We start from the raw sequence: 20,006 nt of genomic DNA on the forward strand, positions 1-20,006 counted from the left end.
ACTTGTCTCTCCAAGGTGGTACTTAGCACAGGGCTTGGCACATAGGAGTGCTTAAGAAATGTTTCTTGACTTGCTGATCCAAGACATAGCTAAGGCAGCCACGTTTACAAGCCTGTAAGGTTCAAAAATTACATATTAAAACCACGGAATAAAAAGAAAACACCATTTCCCTTTACCTCTGTCTACTTCACCATTTTCCATTCTTCACAATTCAGTCCCATAAACTAGATATCCAAATGGACATTTTCCTAAAAGGTACATTACGGTACAAATTATTCTCTTTCATTATAGATCATTTACTTTTGAAAGATGCTTTCTCACATGTTATTTAGATCTTCACCAAAACCTACAATGTGTCATGTCTAAAATAGAACTCTGATTCCTGGCTGGAAACAAATATCATGAATAAAGATGTCTGTAATATAAGCATATACATATCTATGTATGTAATACATATATAAATAAAATAGATATAACACATATATAAAGGAATATATATATATATATACACACACACATGTACACACAGATGTATACATATACATATGCATACAGATACACACATTAAGAGAAGATTCTCTGCCCCAAAACTTTCCCTTCCTGATGGTTTTGGACACTGTCTGCTAAGAACGAAGTAGGTCTAAATTCCAAACTCTGTTTCTGTGCTGTCCTTCTTGTAGGTACGGGACACAACTCAGGAACCTTGTGGAAGACTTTCCTTTATGAAGGAGCCCAAATCGACAAGAGGATTGGTGCACCAAGCGATCTGCAATTTAAATATCACACTGCCACTTTATACTAAGGTACCGTCTAACTTACTGCAGCAGAACCTCAACCACTGTGGGACTAGATTCTCCCCAGCTTTGTTTAGGGAGACAAAGGCAACCTAGTTGTGATCACACAGAATTGATTCTTTATAATTCCCAGTACCATTTCTAGCTCTCAACCTAAGGGGGGAAAAGGAGCAGTCACTTTTATTCTTTTGCCAGAGGAAATAATTGAATTAAAAATGGATAGATTTCTTAAAAATTGTTGTGAGCACTGAAGAGGGGCAAAAGTTATGGTTCCAATAATTTAACATTTTTAACTGATAACAAAGAAACTTACATTGTCTTGATTCCTATGTTTCCTTCATTTTGAAACCAGAGTAATCTATTCAGACCCAACAAGATATCATCACATTCCACTTCCCAAATAGAACATCTAGGGGTAGCTAGGTGGTACAGTGGTTAGAGCACCAGCCCTGCAGTGAGGAGGACCTGAGTTGAAATCCAGCTTCAGATGTTTACTAGCTGTGTGACCCTGGGCAAGTCACTTAACCCTGAATGCCAAGGGAGGAAGGGAGAGAAAGAGAGAGAGAAAGAGAGAGAGAAAGGAAAGAAAGAAAGAAAGAAAGAAAGAAAGAAAGAAAGAAAGAAAGAAGAGAGAGAGAAAGAGAGAGAGAAAGGAAAGAAAGAAAGAAAGAAAGAAAGAAAGAAAGAAAGAAAAAGAAGAGAAGGAAGGAAGGAAAGAGAAAGAAAAGAGAGAAGGAAGGAAGGAAAGAGAAAGAAAGAAATTGAACATCTGCAGGAATTTTATAGACTTTAAAATCAGGGAAATCCCATGATATTTTCATCCCATCATGGAAAGAATTGCATGTTTAATGTTAGAGAATGTGTATATACACATATACATATAAACATAATTTCAATTGTCTAAAAGACTTTTTCAGCTCTACTTTAATATCATGCACTGTACAGGGGGAGAGGCTTAGGGTCTCTGGTTTCTCCCTACATGACACAAGATGTTTCAGACAGCTGCCTGTTTTCTCTCTGAAGTTTTCCCCTTTTAAATTCTTCAGAGTTGAAGTCTCAGTAGAAATAATCATTATCAGTGTTCGTTAAGACCAGATTCACACTAACACTGGGAGGTGCTGGAGGAGTATGAGAATAAGGATGGGGGCATGTATGTGGAGTAGGACCAGGGATCTGTTATCTAGCACACTTAAAGACTTGTATATTCTGCTTAATTCAATTTTATTGAATACATTTAACATATAGCAACCAGGTATGAATGATATGAATTTGGACAATTAGGATGTAATAAAAGGTACTTTGTGTTATTAAAATATCATTTAATCTTTTTTTTATTTATAAGGCAATTCAGCCTCTTATATAGCCCTAGAGTTATCCTAATGAATTTCTATCATTACTATTGTATTATTTAATAGAAAGTCCCAAGACATAGAATATCAGAGAGTTTACTGTGCTTATGCAATGTATTTTTTTTTTGGCAAAAGACATCTCTAACGTAATCCTAACCAATACTCTAGTGCTGTGGAATTGCTTACTAATCAGTACATTGGACAAAATGGGGAGTCTATCAAATATTACTTTTTCCAGTCTGTTTATGTATGTCTTTACTGATTAAGTAGCAATGGTTAACTGAAGTTAAAACTAATGTTCTTATGCTAAATTGTTTTCAGCATGTGCCTCCAGAGCATTCTAACATATATTTATTAATCTCATAATCCATCTCTAATGAGTGGAATGTGTCATGGTCCAAAAAATATTTATACATGGAATTATAACAAAAAATCATATTAAGTATATGTGAAGCAATATGTAATTACCAACATTTCTTATTACTACTCTGGTATGCATTATGTTAGCATGTGTAAGTCAGGCATTGAAATCTACCATCAGTCTAGCAGTTAACTATAATTTTGATCTTTTGTCTACAGACTTCAATGTTTAAGTCAATCCTCTTGAATTTTTCTGCCTGTCTTTTGATTGTAAAAAAGTATGCTCTCTGAATATCTTCCTGTTAGCATTTGGCAACAGGGTATTTTCCTCTTCTTTGTATCTAAATAGTCTCTGCTTTTCCTACTGTTTTGTTTTTGCCTCCTCCTTTTGCATGGCATCTTGGCTGCCAGGAGTCAGAATCAGATCAAGAGCAGGAGGAAGAGGTAATTTTGCTACTGTGTCACTCGCTTATGGCTGTTATCAGTGTTCTAATCACTAACAAGTGGGACCCTGCATGCATATGAAGCAGCTGTTCTTGAAAAGCCCAAAAGTATAATGCCTACTTCTGTTTCCCTGACACTGAACTGAAATGATTTTCTTAGAGGCTTAAGTCACACAGGACTTACACGTTTCTTAAGGTGGTTTATACTTTTGTTTTGCTGGCCATCAACTAGGCTGAAAAATTGTGGGTTCACTTTTAGTGACCTACGTCTTATCCAATGAAAGGTCCACCCTTTGTGGAGCTTTGGTCTCTAATTCAAGAAGAGGGTTCAACAACCTTGTTTTTGAACACCAAACAGTATAAAATTTAAAAGACCTTCTGAAAGTGTATCATGCCTTTGTAGTATAAGCAAAGTGTAAGGTAAAGATTGCCACTTCCAACCACAAAATCAACTGGTGCTCAATTTGGAAAGAAAAATGTGTTTTAGGGATGGCTGCGGCAGGAGAACTCAGACTATCAGCTACTGATCCTTCCCCAACCCTTAAGACACGCTCATGAAACACGGAAAATGCCCAGCTGTCCCAGCTTCAGAGGGTGGTGAGATTTCCACTAAAATTGATGCCATGTACAAAACTACTGATTTAGGCATTTCCACATTATTATGGTGACTTGAACCAATATCCCAGAGACTTAAAAAAACAACTCCCCCCTCCAATTAAGCATGTATTTTCTCCCTTTCTCCTCCTCCACTGGGGGATGGATGGGGATTAAACACCTTTGTTTTGATTGACTGCATTTTTGTTCCAAATTCCTGCATTAGCCATGTCCAAAACTGAAAGACTTATTCTGCATAGAATTCCTCAAGAGACTTTAATTATTATTTCCCCCATGTAATCTAGTATTCTGTTTCTAGTAGTAATCAAGAAGTGGGGTGTTTCAGTTACTGATGTTTCAAATGGTGGTTTTAAAAAAAAATAAAACTTCCAGTTATAGAAAGATGGATATTTAACTATACCAACTAAATACTAAATTGGGCTCTACTTTTTGAAATTTAGGTTCCTTCAGTTTTTAAAAATAAGTATATTTATTGTGACACTAACTGTATAAAGATTGGGAGATATCCAATAAATCGTTGAAAATAAGCATTTCAGATGTGAAAATAAAACACGGAAAAACCTTTGTATGTTTTGCCTCTTAATAGCGAGACATCTCAATTGAACTCCCATGCTTTCAATTCCACTTTAAATGGAGTGATGTAACAGGAGGGGTGATGATTAAGTAAAAGGCAGTCGTTATCCACATCAAATTACGCATACTAAGCGTGAGAAAACAGAATTCTTTGTTTCCACTGAAATTCAGCCTTAACTAAACCTATGAGGCATGGAAGTATATCATTCTGTGAATTAATCCTCATATTTCCCATTGGAAAAAATACTGGAAACCTATACAAAATTATATACAAATGACAATTTTGGTGTGTAAAAATTGGGGATTTTTAACAAATCCTTTCATCTAGGTGAAAGGGAAAGGTATCAAGGTGATTAAAGGCAAACTATAGAAATCATGAGTCAGCATGGCAATTGGCTTCAGAGTCAAGAACACTTAATTGCTTGACCCCAAGCAAGTCACATAATGTCCCAAAACAACTCTCTTATACGCTGAGTTGCAGAGAAGATACAGACCTGCAATAGCAGAAGGAATTTCTTCATCTGGGAGTTCCTCATGCCAAAGAAATCACAGGTCTGAAACAGACAAAAAAAATGAAATCACATTATTAGAGAATTTGGACCTTGCTGATTTCATTGTAATGAAAATAGCATGCAAAACAGAACAAAACACAGATTATCACCCTTGGCATCCTTCCTTTTCCTTACCTTTCATTCCACGAAATTAACCTTCAGGCTCCAGTGCCAAGTTGAGCTCTTCCCTGTCCCCCCCCCACACATTTACTTCTAACATTCAGAATTCTTCCAGTCCAATACTTCCTTCCCTGCCCTAGCTTTTTTGGAAAGGCTTTAAATAGGATTTAAACCACTTGAAGCCTCACCTTATCACCCTCCCAATACTCAATTCTTGGTGAAGAATATAGAGAAACTATCTCAATTCTGATGAACAAGAATAAGAAAGATTGCCCACAACCCCAGGCCATCAGCTCTGAGAGTGAGAATCAGCTACGTAGTCATTCCTCATCCCGTTTGTATGTAGTATGTGGGTAACAGGATATTGTGCACACCAGAGGCTTTGAGACAAGACACTGTTTGTAACCATTTCAATTTATGTATGTTTTCTTTCAGATCGATATGACATCAGAAAAAAGTAAGATTTTAAATAAAATGGAGTTTGTATGAAAGCTGGCTATGAATTTTTAAAAAAAGCATGAGAGAAAAATGCAAGCTAGTTGCCATTACTAACAATGATAATAACTTTATTATTATAATTACATTATCATTATTAAGCATTAATTTATACTTACAAATGCAGCTTTCCAGTTAAATTACAAACATATCTAATCAGTGAGCTAATTAGCAATAAAATACAATGATTCCTCATTTAAGCATTCACTTTCCTTTGACATCCCTGATAATCCTGCTATGCTCTTATGCTCGTTTAGAATCCCATCCCACCATTTTATGTTTTGTCTTTTTATTGCTAATACTCCAACACTTGATTTTTAGTGAAAGGACAGTATCACTTTTTAAGTCCACCTACCAATTTCTGAGTAAAATTCATTATTTGCAAAGGTGCCTGTATGTACAAAAGTGATACTGTCTGAAATTTATGAAGCTATGCAGTCCCTTTTTCTGTGGTGAAGTGTTACCAAGCTTATGGCTCTATGTGGAAATCAGTTCTGATATGATGAGGGAAAAATGTGTTTGTTCATTTGCAGAAGTCAGCAATGAACAAGTAAAAGAAAAAGACCCAATTGGGCAAAGCCAACCAAGGATGCCTTAGCATGGAGATGTGTTTGGATAACAGTACAATCTGCCCCCCCCCACTTAGATCTGTTTCAGATGGAATTTTTCTTTGTTTTTAAGTGGGAACTATAGAATTATCGATTATTAGAACTGGAAGGGCCTTTGGTGGTTTTTAGACATTGTTTATCAGTCAAATAAACGAGCCTTTATGAAGAGCTTGTTATGTGTGGAGCACTGTGATATCCTTCTCCCAAGGCCAGAATTCCTCTTTATGAGGTATTCCATGAGACAGCTGCCTGACAACTCATTTAAGCCTTAAAACACTTAAAATATTATAAATTTCCCAGACCGTTTAATTCATATTACATCTGATGGCCTACCTCAAATGAATATGCACCTTTGAGGAAAATGTACCTTTTGTACCACTAAATTGTTGTTTTATATATTAAAAAAAATCCCAAAGTATTTTGGGTTCTTTTTGCATGATTGCATTTCATGCATACATACCCTATCAATTCTTTAAAGGATTTAATGAAGACATCTGACTTCATATTAGCCTGTATGGTTTGGAGCTTATTTTGTTTTGTTTTATTTGAGAGGGGGCATCATAACCCAAACTTTCAAAAATAAGTAAATCATCAGAAATATACTAACTTTGAAAGTTTGATTTTTGAGAGTTTGTCCTTCAAAAGGGGAGCAATTCTAACAATAATAATAATAATGATGATAGCTGGCATTTATGTAGCACTTTAAGGTTCTCAAAGTGCTTTATATCTGTCTCATTTGATCTTACCAACCCTACGAAGTAGATACCATTATTATCTCTGTTTTACAGATGAGAAAACTGAGGCAATGCAGAGGTTAAGGGATTTTCTCAGCCTACATAGCTAGACTTAAACTCAGGTCTTCCCAATTCCAAAGCCAGCAGAAATCATTTTTTTCTTAAAAGTGTTAATTTCCCAAAGAGATTTTTTTTGCTGGAATGACCTATACTGTTCTCTCTGATTCTATTAGATGTTTTATCTCATTTCCCTATGTCCTCCTCTGAAACTAATGTGTAAAAAAGAACTTTTCCTGAATAGAGTATAGTAAGAGAGAGAAGACCGGGGGGGGGGTCAATAAAGAGGAGAGAGCTCACACGTATTTAGTGCCTTAAATTTTTCAAAGGGCTTTACAATAATACTGCTTCATCTCATTTAATCTCACAACAACCCTGTGATGGTAGGTGTTATTATTTCCCCCATTTTCCAAACAAGGAAACTGAGGCTTAGCACAATGATTTGCCCACAAGTATGTATTAAATCTCTGTAAAGGAATTCCAACTCGGGTCTTGCTGACTCCAAGTCTAGCCCTCCCTCCACTATCCCAAGCTGCTTCACCTTGCTTATGAGAGAAGGGTTCTTCTATGATTGTAACTAAATGATTTAAGGCACTAAGGTTTTTATTTTTAGTTTTAGTTTTGAATATAGGCATATAGATGCCAATGATGTATTTTTAAAATGACAAAGTATATACTCTTGATAAACTCAAATCATAAGCTACCAAAATGTGCTCCAAGTTGACGATTTCAAAGAGGGACAAAATTTATTTCCTTTCAGAAACTCCTCTGTCAATTTAACTAGAGGCTAGTTTTCCGAATCTCTTTGCTATTCTTGGTTCATATGCCTACACATTTGTCTGCACCATAAGCTGCCTACATCCAATATTTTGCATATTGGTTTGTAGGGAAATAAATATGCTTCACCACAGTATTTTTTTTTCCTTAACCAACTCTTATTTATAACCATTCTCCTGCCAGTGCTCTTCAATAAGGCTATATTCCCAGCAATTTTGCCCCATCTTTGCTTTGCATGGAAATAACTTGGCTTACATAAACAGTGCGTGTGTCTAGTGTGAATGTCTCTGAGTTTGGGGTTGCCATCCATTACCTTTCAACTCACATATCAGTTGATTCACAATTATCCTTGTTTTTCCCCTTTTCTTCTTTTTTCTCCCTTTGATCTGTTCATTCTGTGTCTAAACAAGGAGGTTGCTCCAAGGAAAGGCCCGTGCCTCTCAACAGGACACTGTTTGTTTCATTGTTAGGTGTGAGTTTCCCTTAGATGAAATGCCGGTTTGCAGCTGACTCAGATTGACGTACCTAATATAGCTAACATGTTGCACATACCAGAATTGAACACATAGAACTCAAGAAGAATTCTTTGTTTTGGTTATTTAAAAATGCGAACACATTTTCAAATGTTATTCTGACAGTTTGCTACCACTGGCTTTCTCTTAGAGGAAATCAATTTTCTGGCAATTCTAATGCTTCCCCCCACTACCACCTTTTTTTTCCCCCTTGTTTATTTTTTTATTTGAACATTGATCTGTAACATCTGAACAATCTTGAGATACCTCTGTGTAACTTCACTGTGGTTTTTTTCCATTGTTTTGATTTGTGGCCTTTTTTAATGTCTCGTTGATTTTGTCTGTTACAGCTTTGGTGTTGTGTGTGTGGATTGCTACGATGAGAAAATTAAGCAAGTTATTTCCTGCTCATTTTTCCTTTTTGGTTTGTTTTCTGTTAGCTTTGCTTTGCTCTTGTACCCCGAGGCCTTGTGGATCCACCATTCCCAGCCCATTTTGTTGATCTTCCTACCACTGCAGCCAAAGACTTTGTGTTGTTTCAGTCCTGATTACATTTTCCGATATCTTTTTTGATTTCCATTTTACTTTCAATGTTTTTTTGTTCACGTCAAAGACGATGAGACAGAATCTACAGAAACGTCTGTCGTGAAAAGCCACCTCGTTAATGAAGTTCCCGTCCTAGCAAGTCCGGACTTGCTCTCTGAAGTTTCTGAGATGAAGCAAGATTTGATTAAGATGACTGCCATCTTGACAACAGATGCCTCAGATAAGACAGGCTCTATTAAGGTGAAAGAGTTGGTAAAGGCAGCTGACGAAGAGCCAGGCGAGCCTTTTGAAATTGTTGAAAGAGTTAAGGAGGACTTAGAGAAAGTGAATGAAATTTTGAGAAGTGGAACATGCACCAGAGAAGAACGCCTAAATCAGAAGTCTCAGTCAGGGAGAGAATTAGTAGAAGAAGAGTGGGTTATTGTCAGTGATGAGGAAATTGAAGAGGCTAAGCGAAAGGCTCCCTTAGAAGTCGCGGAATCTCCGTGTGTAGAGGTTAGACTAGAAACAGGGAAAAAAGAAGAAGTTAAAAAAGACCCAACTGGGATAGTGAAGTATCTCACTGATGATCTAAATTCTTATGAGGCTCTTCACGAAGTGCGGCCACAGACAGGCCAAGATGCAGTAGGAAAGAAATCTGGGGCTACTGATATTAGCAGGAGTTCAGAAAAGGAGGGCCAAGATGAGACACAGAGTATACAAGAACCACACAGACCAAGCTTGGGGATAAAGAAGCCAGTGAGGAGGAAATTAAAAGAAAAGCAAAAGGAGGAAGGTTTACAAACCAGTGAAGGCACAGCTGACCTTAAAAAATGTAGCTCAGAGGAGTCATTAGATGAGGAATCAGGCTTAGCACCTGAAGCTGTCCCCACTGTCAGAGCTGTGTCTCCAGTGATAGAAGAAACACCCATTGGCTCAATAAAAGACAAAGTAAAGGCACTGCAGAAACGCGTAGAAGATGAACAGAAAGGCCGCAGCAAATTGCCTGTCAGGGTGAAAGGTAAAGAGGGTGTAACTCAGGAGCTCCCTAAAAAGACAATTCACAGGTCACATCTCCCTGTGTCACCGTCAGCTAAAACAGAAAGACATTCACCTGCTTCACCCTCCGCTAAGACAGACAGACATCCTCCTGTTTCAGGCTCAGCTAAAACAGAGAGACATTCACCTATATCACCCTCAGCCAGAACTGAAAGGCCTCCACCCATGTTGTCTTCTGGGAAAACAGAGAAACACCCACCTGTATCACCATCCAGCAAAACAGAGAGACGACCACCTGTTTCACCTTCTGGGAAAACAGAGAGACGACCACCTGTATCACCTTCAGGGAAAACAGAGAAACACCTACCCATATCGCCTTCTGGGAAAACAGAAAGACACTCTTCCACTTCACCATCCTCAAAAACAGAAAAGCACCCACCTGTATCGCCATCCTCAAGAACAGAGAAGCACCCACCCGTGTCACCCTCTTCAAAAGCAGAGAAGCACCCACCTGTATCACCCTCCTCAAAAGCTGAGAAGCACCCACCTGTATCACCCTCCTCAAAAGCTGAGAAGCACCCACCTGTATCACCCTCCTCAAAAACAGAGAAGCACCCACCTGTATCACCATCTTCAAGAACAGAAAGGCTTGAAGAGACAATGTCAGTTCGAGAATTGATGAAAGCCTTCCAGTCAGGTCAGGACCCATCTAAACATAAAACTGGATTATTTGAACACAAATCTGCAAAACAAAAACCACCACAAGAGAAAGGAAAAGCCCGGGTAGAAAAAGAAAGGGGTCAGGCACTAACACAGAAAGAAAGCCCCGAGAAATCAGAGAGTCAGACAATCAAACGAGGCCAGAAGTTTCAGACAACAGTATCTTCTGATTCCAAGAGAGGAGCTCGGGTTTCCTCAGGAGGCGTGAAGAGAGAAGATGTAGTTGGCGGAAAGGAGAAAGTCTTGGGTCTAAAAATAACTGAACCCACTCACTCAGTGCTTCAAGAAGAAAGCACAAAAGAGAGTTCCTTAACAAAGGGAAAGGGAGCTGATGAACTGGGAGACCTTGATCTCCAGATCAGCCCAGACAGAAAAACCTCAACTGACTTCTCTGAGGTCATTAAGGAAGAGCTAGAAGACAATGACAAATACCAACAGTTCCGACAGCATGAAGACACAGGAAAGGCACAGGTCCATTTAGATCAAGTGCTCACAAGCCCATTCAATGCCACTTTTCCATCTGACTACATGAAGGATGGGTTTTTGCCTGTGCTGACTTTACAGAGCGGTGCTTTAGATGGCAGCTGTGAAAACCTTAAACATGAGGGGGTGGCTGCTTCTCCATGTGGAAGCCTCATGGAAGGGACACCACCTCAGGTTAGCTCAGAGGAAAGCTATAAGCATGAGGGACTTGCAGAGACTCCTGAGACAAGCCCTGAAAGTCTTTCTTTCTCACCAAAGAAAAGTGATGAACAAACTGGGGAAACAAAGGAAATTGCCGTGGTAGATGGGCCAAGTGAAACCCATTCAGCAAAACAATACCCCACAACCAAAGATGTCACAGATGCTTCTGAAAAGCCACTTGCTATAGTTAATAAGACTGAGAAGTCTACTGCTGAGTGTCCTTCAAAAGAGGCTGATGAGGACAGTTCTAGGGATATATGCCACAGACAAGAAGTTGATCATACGAGCACCAGCAGCAATAGTACAAGCCTACCCAAGGAAGCATCAGAAGAACTTGCCAAGGAAGCCGGCAGTGAAAGTCAGTTGACGCTTGATGGCTCAACCTCCCTGACACAAGCTGGTGGCAAGGACAAAGAACCAACCACCGATGAACACACAGATCAAACAAAAGCTTCAGAGCTTTCTGACACCTCCATACAGAAAGATGAAGATCTGGACACCTCTGTAAAGAAAGGTAAAGAGTCAGAACCTGAGCACCATGGCATTGTCAGAAGCCCCCAAGGACTAGAACTTTCCCTTCCTAGCCATGATAGTGAAGGCCTCAGCCCCGTAGCTGATGAATCATTGGCAATCAGTCACAAAGACTCTTTGGAAGCAAGTCCAGTCCTAGAAGACAACTCCTCCCACAAAACCCCTGACTCTTTGGAGCCCAGTCCTTTGAAGGAATCCCCTTGCCGTGATTCCCTTGAAAGCAGTCCAGTTGAGCCAAAGATGAAGGCTGGAATTCTCACAGGTCACATTCCACTTCCTGCACCCTCCTCCAAAGCCGAAGCCTTCACAGAGCTAGCTTCTGTGCGTTCCAGGCTTCTCCGTGACCCTGATGGTAGCGCTGAGGATGACAGCTTAGAACAAACCTCTCTAATGGAGAGTTCTGGGAAGAGTCCTCTTTCTCCTGACACCCCCAGCTCAGAAGAAATTAGTTATGAAATCACCCCCAAAGCAACTGATGCCAATGCACCTAAGCCAGCAATCATCCCTGAATGTGCAGAGGAGGATGATTCTGAAAATGGAGAAAAGAAGAGGTTCACCCCTGAAGAGGAAATGTTTAAAATGGTAACCAAGATCAAAATGTTTGATGAACTGGAACAGGAAGCCAAGCAGAAGAGGGACTGCAAAAAGGACTGTAAACAAGAAGACTCCTCTCCAGGCTCTGAGCCAGATAGTGACAATACAGTTGCAGGAGAAGAAAAAAAGCCTATGGCAAGTGAAGAAAGGGAAGGGGACACACCAGTAGTAGTCATGATATCTGAAAGCAGGAAGACATCCTCGTCCTCAGAGAGTGAGCCCGAGTTGACCCAGCTGAAGAAGGGTGTTGACTCAGGTCTCTTGGAGCCAGTCATCCGAGTACAGCCTCCTTCTCCACTTCCATCTGACTTAGATTCCAATTCCAGCCCTGAAGAAGCAGGATTCCAGCCCATTGTTTCTAAGCAATACACTTTCAAAATGGAGGAAGAGACCCAGAAAGACCCAGCGAAGCCTACAGTGGACAAAGATTCTGAATCTCCTTCTCCTGAGGAAAGAGACACAGTTTCTGTTGAAGAATCAGAGGATCTGTATTCTGATGCCAGCAAGGAGATAGAAACCGTCCAAGCAGAGTCTTGTACTGGACACAAATGTGAACACAGCGGTCCTAATGAGCCAGCCATTTCCTTCCAACCAGGCATCAAAACTTCCACTGGTGATGATTTTGAAGAGGAATCGGTAGCCCACAAAAAATCATTACATCAGCAAGATACTCAGGAAAAAGACATAGCAGGAGAAAAGCAAGATCTTGATGTTTACAGAATTGAATCCACCAAAGTAGATTGTCCCTGTGAAGAAAGCTCTGAATTCTTGCCCTCAGTTTCCCATTGCTCAACATCTGATGAAATAGAGCAAGATAAAGATAGCTCTGCCACATCCTCAGCTGTAGAATTAGACACGGCGAAAAGTGATCACAGTTTTGAGAGCTCTACCAAGAATGTTCCTACTGAAGACTCCTCCATTGCTCTCGATACAGATAAATTGTCCATGGTTGTTCCTGTAACTGATGCGGCTGACACTGATGAACATTATGCTCCACAGATCACAAGCCCTTATGAAAATGTCCCTTCCCAATACTTTTTCTCTAGTGAAGAAAGTAGGACCAAAACAATCACTAGACAAACAGGAAACTTGCTTTCCACTGAAGCTCATTCTATTACCGTAAAATCCACTGTTCATGACACAATAGTGGAGAGTTCCTTTAGTGGATCTGTTTCAAAGGAAACATCACTTTTTGAAGACCAGTACATGGAAATAGAACCAAAACAAGAAAGTTCCCTGCAAACAGGTGACACTACCTCATCCCTAGGAATGCCTGCATCTGCCAGTGAGCAGAGAAGTAAAGTCATCATCACCAAAACGGATGTGGATTCTGATTCCTGGAGTGAAATACGGGAAGACGATGAAGCATTCGAGGCTCGAGTGAAAGAAGAGGAACAAAAGATTTTTGGATTGATGGTAGACAGGCAGTCCCAGGGTACAACGCCTGATACCACACCTGCTAGAACACCAACGGAAGAGGGGACACCTACGAGTGAACAAAATCCCTTTCTCTTCCAGGAAGGAAAACTGTTTGAGATGACCAGAAGTGGTGCCATTGACATGACCAAAAGAACCTATGCAGATGAAAGTTTTCACTTTTTCCAAATTGGGCAAGAAGCCAGCCAAGAGACTTTATCCAAAGACATAAAAGAAGGGACAACAGTGGAGCCTTCTCTGTTGGAGAGATTACCAGAATCAGTGGTAGATTCTGAAGAAAAATTGCACAAGAAACAGATTTGCCAACAGAAGACTCGAGTGAGAAAGTAGATGAAAAAGCCTCTATAGATGCTGGAGCCATCAAAGCTGAACACACATCAAGAATTCCAGTCGAAGTGGGAATTTCAGCTTCCTCTCAATCAACCACAAAAGAGGCAATTTCCACAGACACAACAGAAGCTGAGACTTTCTTCCCTCAGGAAACTGGTGATGTGGCTAGTGCATCCAGCACAGCTCAGATGCCTTGTTCTGACTCCCCCGAGACTATTACAGAAGTTCAGTTAGACTTTTCTACTGTCACCAGGTCTGTCTATTCTGAACGAGAAGATGATTCCCCAGACTCTTCCCCTGAGGATCAGAAATCTGTGATTGAAATACCCACTGGAGCCACAGAGAATGTGCCTTCTGCTGAAAGCCAGTCCAAAATTCCTGTCCGGACTCTACCACCTTTGTCCCCAGAATTGCCACCTGTAGAATGTGAGGCTTCCATTTCTGAGGATTCTCTACTCAGCCCAGATGATGAAAGTAAGAATGATGAAGCAAAACCAAAGTCTAAAATCCCCATCAAAGCTTCCTTCCAAAGAATTGAGCAACAGTTTACACACACAGAGATATCTGACCAGCAGGCAGTGATTCCTCAGCCCTCAGACCCAATAAGCAAAGGACATGATAATCGAAGTAAATCTGAATCTGATGCTAGCTCTTGGGATTCAAAGACCAAGCATCTAGAAAAAGCTAGGAGTTATGTTGAGGTAGAATCAGAGGCCAGAGAGGGTTCAGGGGAGACCCAGCTCCAGTTAGAAACAGATGAGGGAACTCTACAACCAAAGACATTTTCCTCAAGGTTGCCAGTTAAAAGTAGAAACACCTCTTCATCTTGCAGGACCATTAGCCCCACAAAAGATAGTAAGGAACACTTTTTTGACCTTTATAGAAATTCCATAGAGTTCTTTGAGGAGATTAGTGATGAAGCTTCCAAGTTAGTAGATAGGCTTACCCAATCAGAGAGGGAGCAAGAATTAGTGTCAGATGATGAAAGCAGCAGTGCCCTGGAAGTTTCTGTAATTGAAAATGTGCTACCCGTTGAGACGGAGCAGTCAGTGCAAGAGGACATCTTTGATACCAGGCCCATTTGGGATGAGTCCATTGAGACTCTGATTGAGCGCATTCCTGATGACAATGGCCATGACCATGCTGAAGGTATTTGCCAGCCACTGGGATTCCCTGTGCTACGCATGTCATGATTTTTAATATATATATATTTTTGCTTTTCCTTTGGTGATTTGTGTCTCATTTTCTTTAAGCTTTCTGTGGTGGTTAATGTGCTTGTGTAAGCTGTTTGTGTTTTGTGCTTTCTCTGTAGACTCTTGTTGTCCATGAAAACAATCTCAAGATTGCATAATGAGAATGCTTATGGAAAACGTTCACATTTATGATCAAACTGGGCAACGTTTAGTTTGCCTTTAGCCTAACTGCTATATGCTTCAGGACATGCAAGTTTTGAGTTTTGCTTTTTCTGAAGTAATATTTTGGCCATAAATTTAAGCAATGTTGCTGATGGAGAAACAACCAAATTGATTTTGTTTGGCAGTCTAAGGGTACTTTGTTTTTTTTTTTATTCTCACTCTTATGCACTCTGAAATCATTTGTACCTGCAATTTTGTAATTATTAGGAAGCAATTTGCTCAAGAAGATTTCACATATCATGAAATTCCAGTTCTTGTGGATCTGTTTTTGGTACAGAAAGGTTGGTTACCACTGCTAAACTCTTTAAGCAAACAAAGAAAAGGTAAAAGAAAAATAAAACCTCACATGCTTTTCATATATGTAGTAGATAAATGGGAATGTGCAGAGATGGATACAAAAACATATTTTGAGGAGACAAAAACTCAAACTTGGCAAGACTCAAGTGGACTGAGAAGGAGGAATATTACCCATCATAAGTAAATCAAAACGTGAAAGGGAAAAACAGAGCGGAGACATCTTCCAACAACTTGATTATTCTTACAATTAGATACTGCAAAATTTTCATGAGACCATTTATTAAAACAGAATTAAGTAATCCTAAAATGATTTGAAATTCACAAGAGTAATTTTAATTCCCTGATGGGGGTTTGAGCAATGACTGTACTGGAAAGGGGATTTTGTTTTTTGTTAAATATTGACCACCAGTGGGTGGAACAGTGAATCGGCAAATATCAGGTTGTGGGAATGATGTGACAGCTTGCAATGCTTCAGAGAGACAAGCATGACACTTGAAATGCAAACTAACAGCCAGCTTCATGCACATATGGCCTTGAGGTTCTAGCATATTCCAAGTGCATGTAATTCATTAATGGCAGCAATATCAGCTCCATCCCTCTAGGATTTGCAAAGCTCTTTTTAATTCATTATCTCATTTGATCTTCAAATGAGGCTCCAGATTGTTCGAGGGAGATCTAGAAGAGTCGACTCTGAAGATCACTGGTGTAATACATGGCTAGGTTCTCCCAATTCCTAACCTGTTCTGAAGTTGACCCATTGTGAACCTTATAAGAGAGAAGAAAATAAGGTGGTCCCCTTTTGGTAGGCAACATGATCTCGGGTCATTTAAAAGTAGTACCTTAATATCATTTAACCTAAGTATAGTTTATTAAAAATAGACAACTCATATCCACTTAGGATGAAAGAGCTATGGAAGCAGCTGTTTTCAAAGGTTCCTTTTAGGTACTTTGTCTTCCCCCCCTCCCTAGAATTCAGGGCAAGAGGTGACTAAATATGATTCTCAATGTAACAGCAACCTTGTAGCAGTACACTAGGAAAGTAGTTTCCTTACTTGTGATGTCTCCCATATTGTCATTTCCTCTCACTGTATCATAGACAACCTATGGCTGTTTTTTCTTTGACCTTCTCTAGATCCGCAGGATGACCAGGAGCATATTGAAGAAAGATTGGCTCATATCGCTGATCACCTTGGCTTCAGCTGGACAGGTAAAATGAGAATAATCTGTTTTTCCAAAGACAAATCCCTGGTTTGAATACCAAGTATATTCAATGGGGAAAAAAGTGTAGATTATGGGATTCCCCCTAGGAGAACTGGAAAGCAGAGCATTTGGGAGGTGACTAGGTTCAGAAATGCTCATCAAATCTAATTTTCATCAAGTGTGATAAGTTTAATTCAAAATTTAAGAAAAATTGCTGATTTTGTCTCAAAAATTTTGATGTCAGTCAGCAAAACAACATGTATTAAACACCTACTATGTGCTAAACTCCATGGCAAGCACTGGAAGTATAAATAAAGGAAGCCAATATATGGCTTCGGCAAATATTAGAATTTTTTAAAACTTTCTAATTTTTAAACACATTCAGTAAGGCAAGTTATAAGATTATAAGAGGTATTATCAAATGACATTATACATGTTGTTAAAACCATAGGTTACCCTAATTGTAATTATTTCAAGTAGGATTACCTATATGTTGAATCCTTCCTATTATTTATATAAACTACTGCATTGAGATAATCATAGAATATAACTCTTCCCTCTTGAAAACAGTTCAAAGATTTGGTGATACAGCATGCTCTTTACAAAAAAATCAGACTTGTATAATTTAAAATTATCTGATTGTCACTGGTAGCAAGATTAAATGGTACCATTTGGTGTGCTAGTGGTAATGATAATAATAATTCAAATGTATAAAATGCTTTAAAGTTTACAAAGACCTTTTTTCATGGCAATCTCTTGTAGTAGAGTTATTGCAATCGTTATCATTCCCAGTTTTCAGATAAGAAAACTGAGGCTAGAAATTACATAATTAGCTAGCCCAGTATCATGCAACTTGTGTCAAAACCAGATGTTACATCTCCCAAGTCCAGAGTAGCATAATGGATAGAGCATGTGGATTCTAGACCTGTGTCCTAATCATATCTCAGTTGTATAACCATGGACAATTAGTTAACCTCTTCAAGCATCAGTTTCCGGTAAAAAGTAATGGTCAGATTAGCTGACCTTTAAGATCCCTTCCCAGTTCCAACTCTATGAAACTTACTGATTCTTCTCCAGGATAAAGCCTTTGATGCATTTTTCAAATACTTATTACAACATGTAATGGCACTAGATCTTTTCACTGCTTTAAACATATAGACATTATGTCTCTAAGTGACCCTAAGCAGGTGTTAGACTAAAGAATACAGATTTGAACATCATTCAAAGGGACTTTTCTAGACTCACAGAAAGTGACTGGTTGGGAACCTCAAGCAGCTGGCTCATACAATTAGTTAACTGGATTACCTTCACTGTAAAAGAAAGGCCTCATAGAAATTCTGTCCACTTGAGGATGATTGGATTTGAATCATCATAAGTCTCCTGTATTTTTCTTTACAAAATCCTAGAATCCCAAACTCAAAGGGCATCATTGAAGGATCTTCAAAATGGCCGTCCAACCGCTATTCAGTATTTCTCCATAATGAATTATCCAAGATATGACTATAGGTATACACAGGAAGGTCTTCTTTAACTTTGTACATACAATTTGATTATATACTGATGCCATCGCTAATTGCTTAATGATGGCTCTCTTTTCTCTGGTAGTGAATTGAATGAAATGCACCAGCCTTGGAGGAAGATAACCCCCACAGAAAAACTGTGGTCATTGCTAATAAACAGAAATGAAACAGTAATGGTCCACATATAAATCAGATTAAGACAGAGAATTATATAGTAATCGATCACATCCATTGTAAATCTTTATTGTGACTTAAACTTTGGGATAAATAGAAGAGGAAAAAAGGTTGACAAAATGGTTTTCTTCTTCCTAGAATTAGCAAGAGAACTGGATTTCACAGAAGAACAAATTCACCAAATCCGAATTGAAAACCCCAATTCCCTACAGGACCAGAGTCATGCATTACTAAAATACTGGCTTGAAAGAGATGGTAAACATGCCACAGGTAAGCAGTGAATAGCATACAAAATAAAGTACTTATTTTAGATTTGCAAGTTAGTATACCTTTCCTCTAGATCTTTTAATGTGTTCATGGAGAAAATAATAATGATAGATTATTAAGAAGAAACCTGATAATTTCTCAGTAGTGGTGTTAAGTAGAGTGATGTAATACACTTCCATTATAATAGGGTGCCCTCTTTGGTTGTCATTTTCCAACTACTTTTAAAAGAGCCAGCTAGGAAACTTTATCAATGAATAGGATTTGTAATGTCTAATTTATGTTTATATGTATTTGTTGTTAAATCCCAACACCCAAATTTTTTTATGATATAAAATAGATTAAAACTTCCCACCTTTCCAATAATCCGCATCCTATACTTCCTTAAAGACTTAGCTTGAGACTCATGTCTTCTTGGAAGCCTCTCTTGATTAACTATACTCCATATTTATCTTTCCTTTATTTTACATTTCCCTAAAATTTATGTCCTACTGTATCATGTACTGGTTTGTGCATTACCTCTCCATCATCTACTGGTTTTCAGTACAGTAAGTTCATTTCTCCTATTATATCAAAAGCTCCAGTAGGTACTCAATGAATCGCTATTCAAGAGAAGATAAAACCACCAACAAATTCTCAATTATTATAAGTATTCCTTCTCTAATTCCACAGACAAAAGCCTCACTGAGTGTCTAACTAAAATCAATCGGATGGATATTGTTCATCTAATGGAAACTAGCACCATGGAACCTCTCCAAGAGCGGACTAGCCGTACTTATGCAGAAATTGAGCAGACAATTGCACTGGACCATAGTGAAGGTAAAATTTCATCTTTTTTTCCCTTTTTTCTTTCCTTTCTGAAATTAATCAAATATTGTAATTCCAAGCACCAAGCAATTGGAAAATACCTTATTCAGGAAAGATTACAAAGACCATCTAGAACAATTCATAGCTGAGGAAAAATGTAGAGGAGTCTACAACATGCCCAGCAAGTGACCTTCCAGCCTAGGTCCAAGCCCAAAGTGAGGGCAGAACCTGCTACCTTAAGAGACAGCCCATTTCAGGTGGAGGGTTCTCATTGGTAGGAAGATTTTTCCTTATATCAAACCTAAGTTTGACATGTTAAAACTTATACCTATTGTTTCTTGTTCTGTTCTTTGGGGCAAGTATCAAAACACACACACACACACACACACAGAAGAGAGAAAGACTAATACTTCTTTGCCATGATCACCCTTTCTTATATATTAAATGTACTTTTACCTAAACTTTAATTCAATCAGGATTTCTTTACTCTCTAGTGAAACCCTTTCTCATGTAAATCTCTT

General features: G+C 38.8%; 1 protein-coding gene across 1 annotated transcript in view; it reads left to right on the forward strand.

Moving 5' to 3' along the window:
* Positions 1-20,006, forward strand: part of ANK2 (ankyrin 2) — a 275,508-nt gene that overhangs the window by 229,983 nt on the left and 25,519 nt on the right. Inside the window, 8 exon segments of the mRNA XM_078148698.1 lie at positions 681-803; positions 2,915-2,947; positions 5,241-5,262; positions 8,602-13,758; positions 13,761-14,957; positions 16,653-16,727; positions 18,553-18,684; positions 19,351-19,497. Coding sequence (XP_078004824.1) covers positions 681-803; positions 2,915-2,947; positions 5,241-5,262; positions 8,602-13,758; positions 13,761-14,957; positions 16,653-16,727; positions 18,553-18,684; positions 19,351-19,497 — 6,886 coding nt within the window.

Source organism: Phascolarctos cinereus, unplaced genomic scaffold (genome assembly GCF_003287225.1).
Source record: "Phascolarctos cinereus isolate Bilbo 61053 unplaced genomic scaffold, phaCin_HiC Scaffold_9;HRSCAF=440, whole genome shotgun sequence".
NCBI classification, from domain to species: domain Eukaryota; kingdom Metazoa; phylum Chordata; class Mammalia; order Diprotodontia; family Phascolarctidae; genus Phascolarctos; species Phascolarctos cinereus.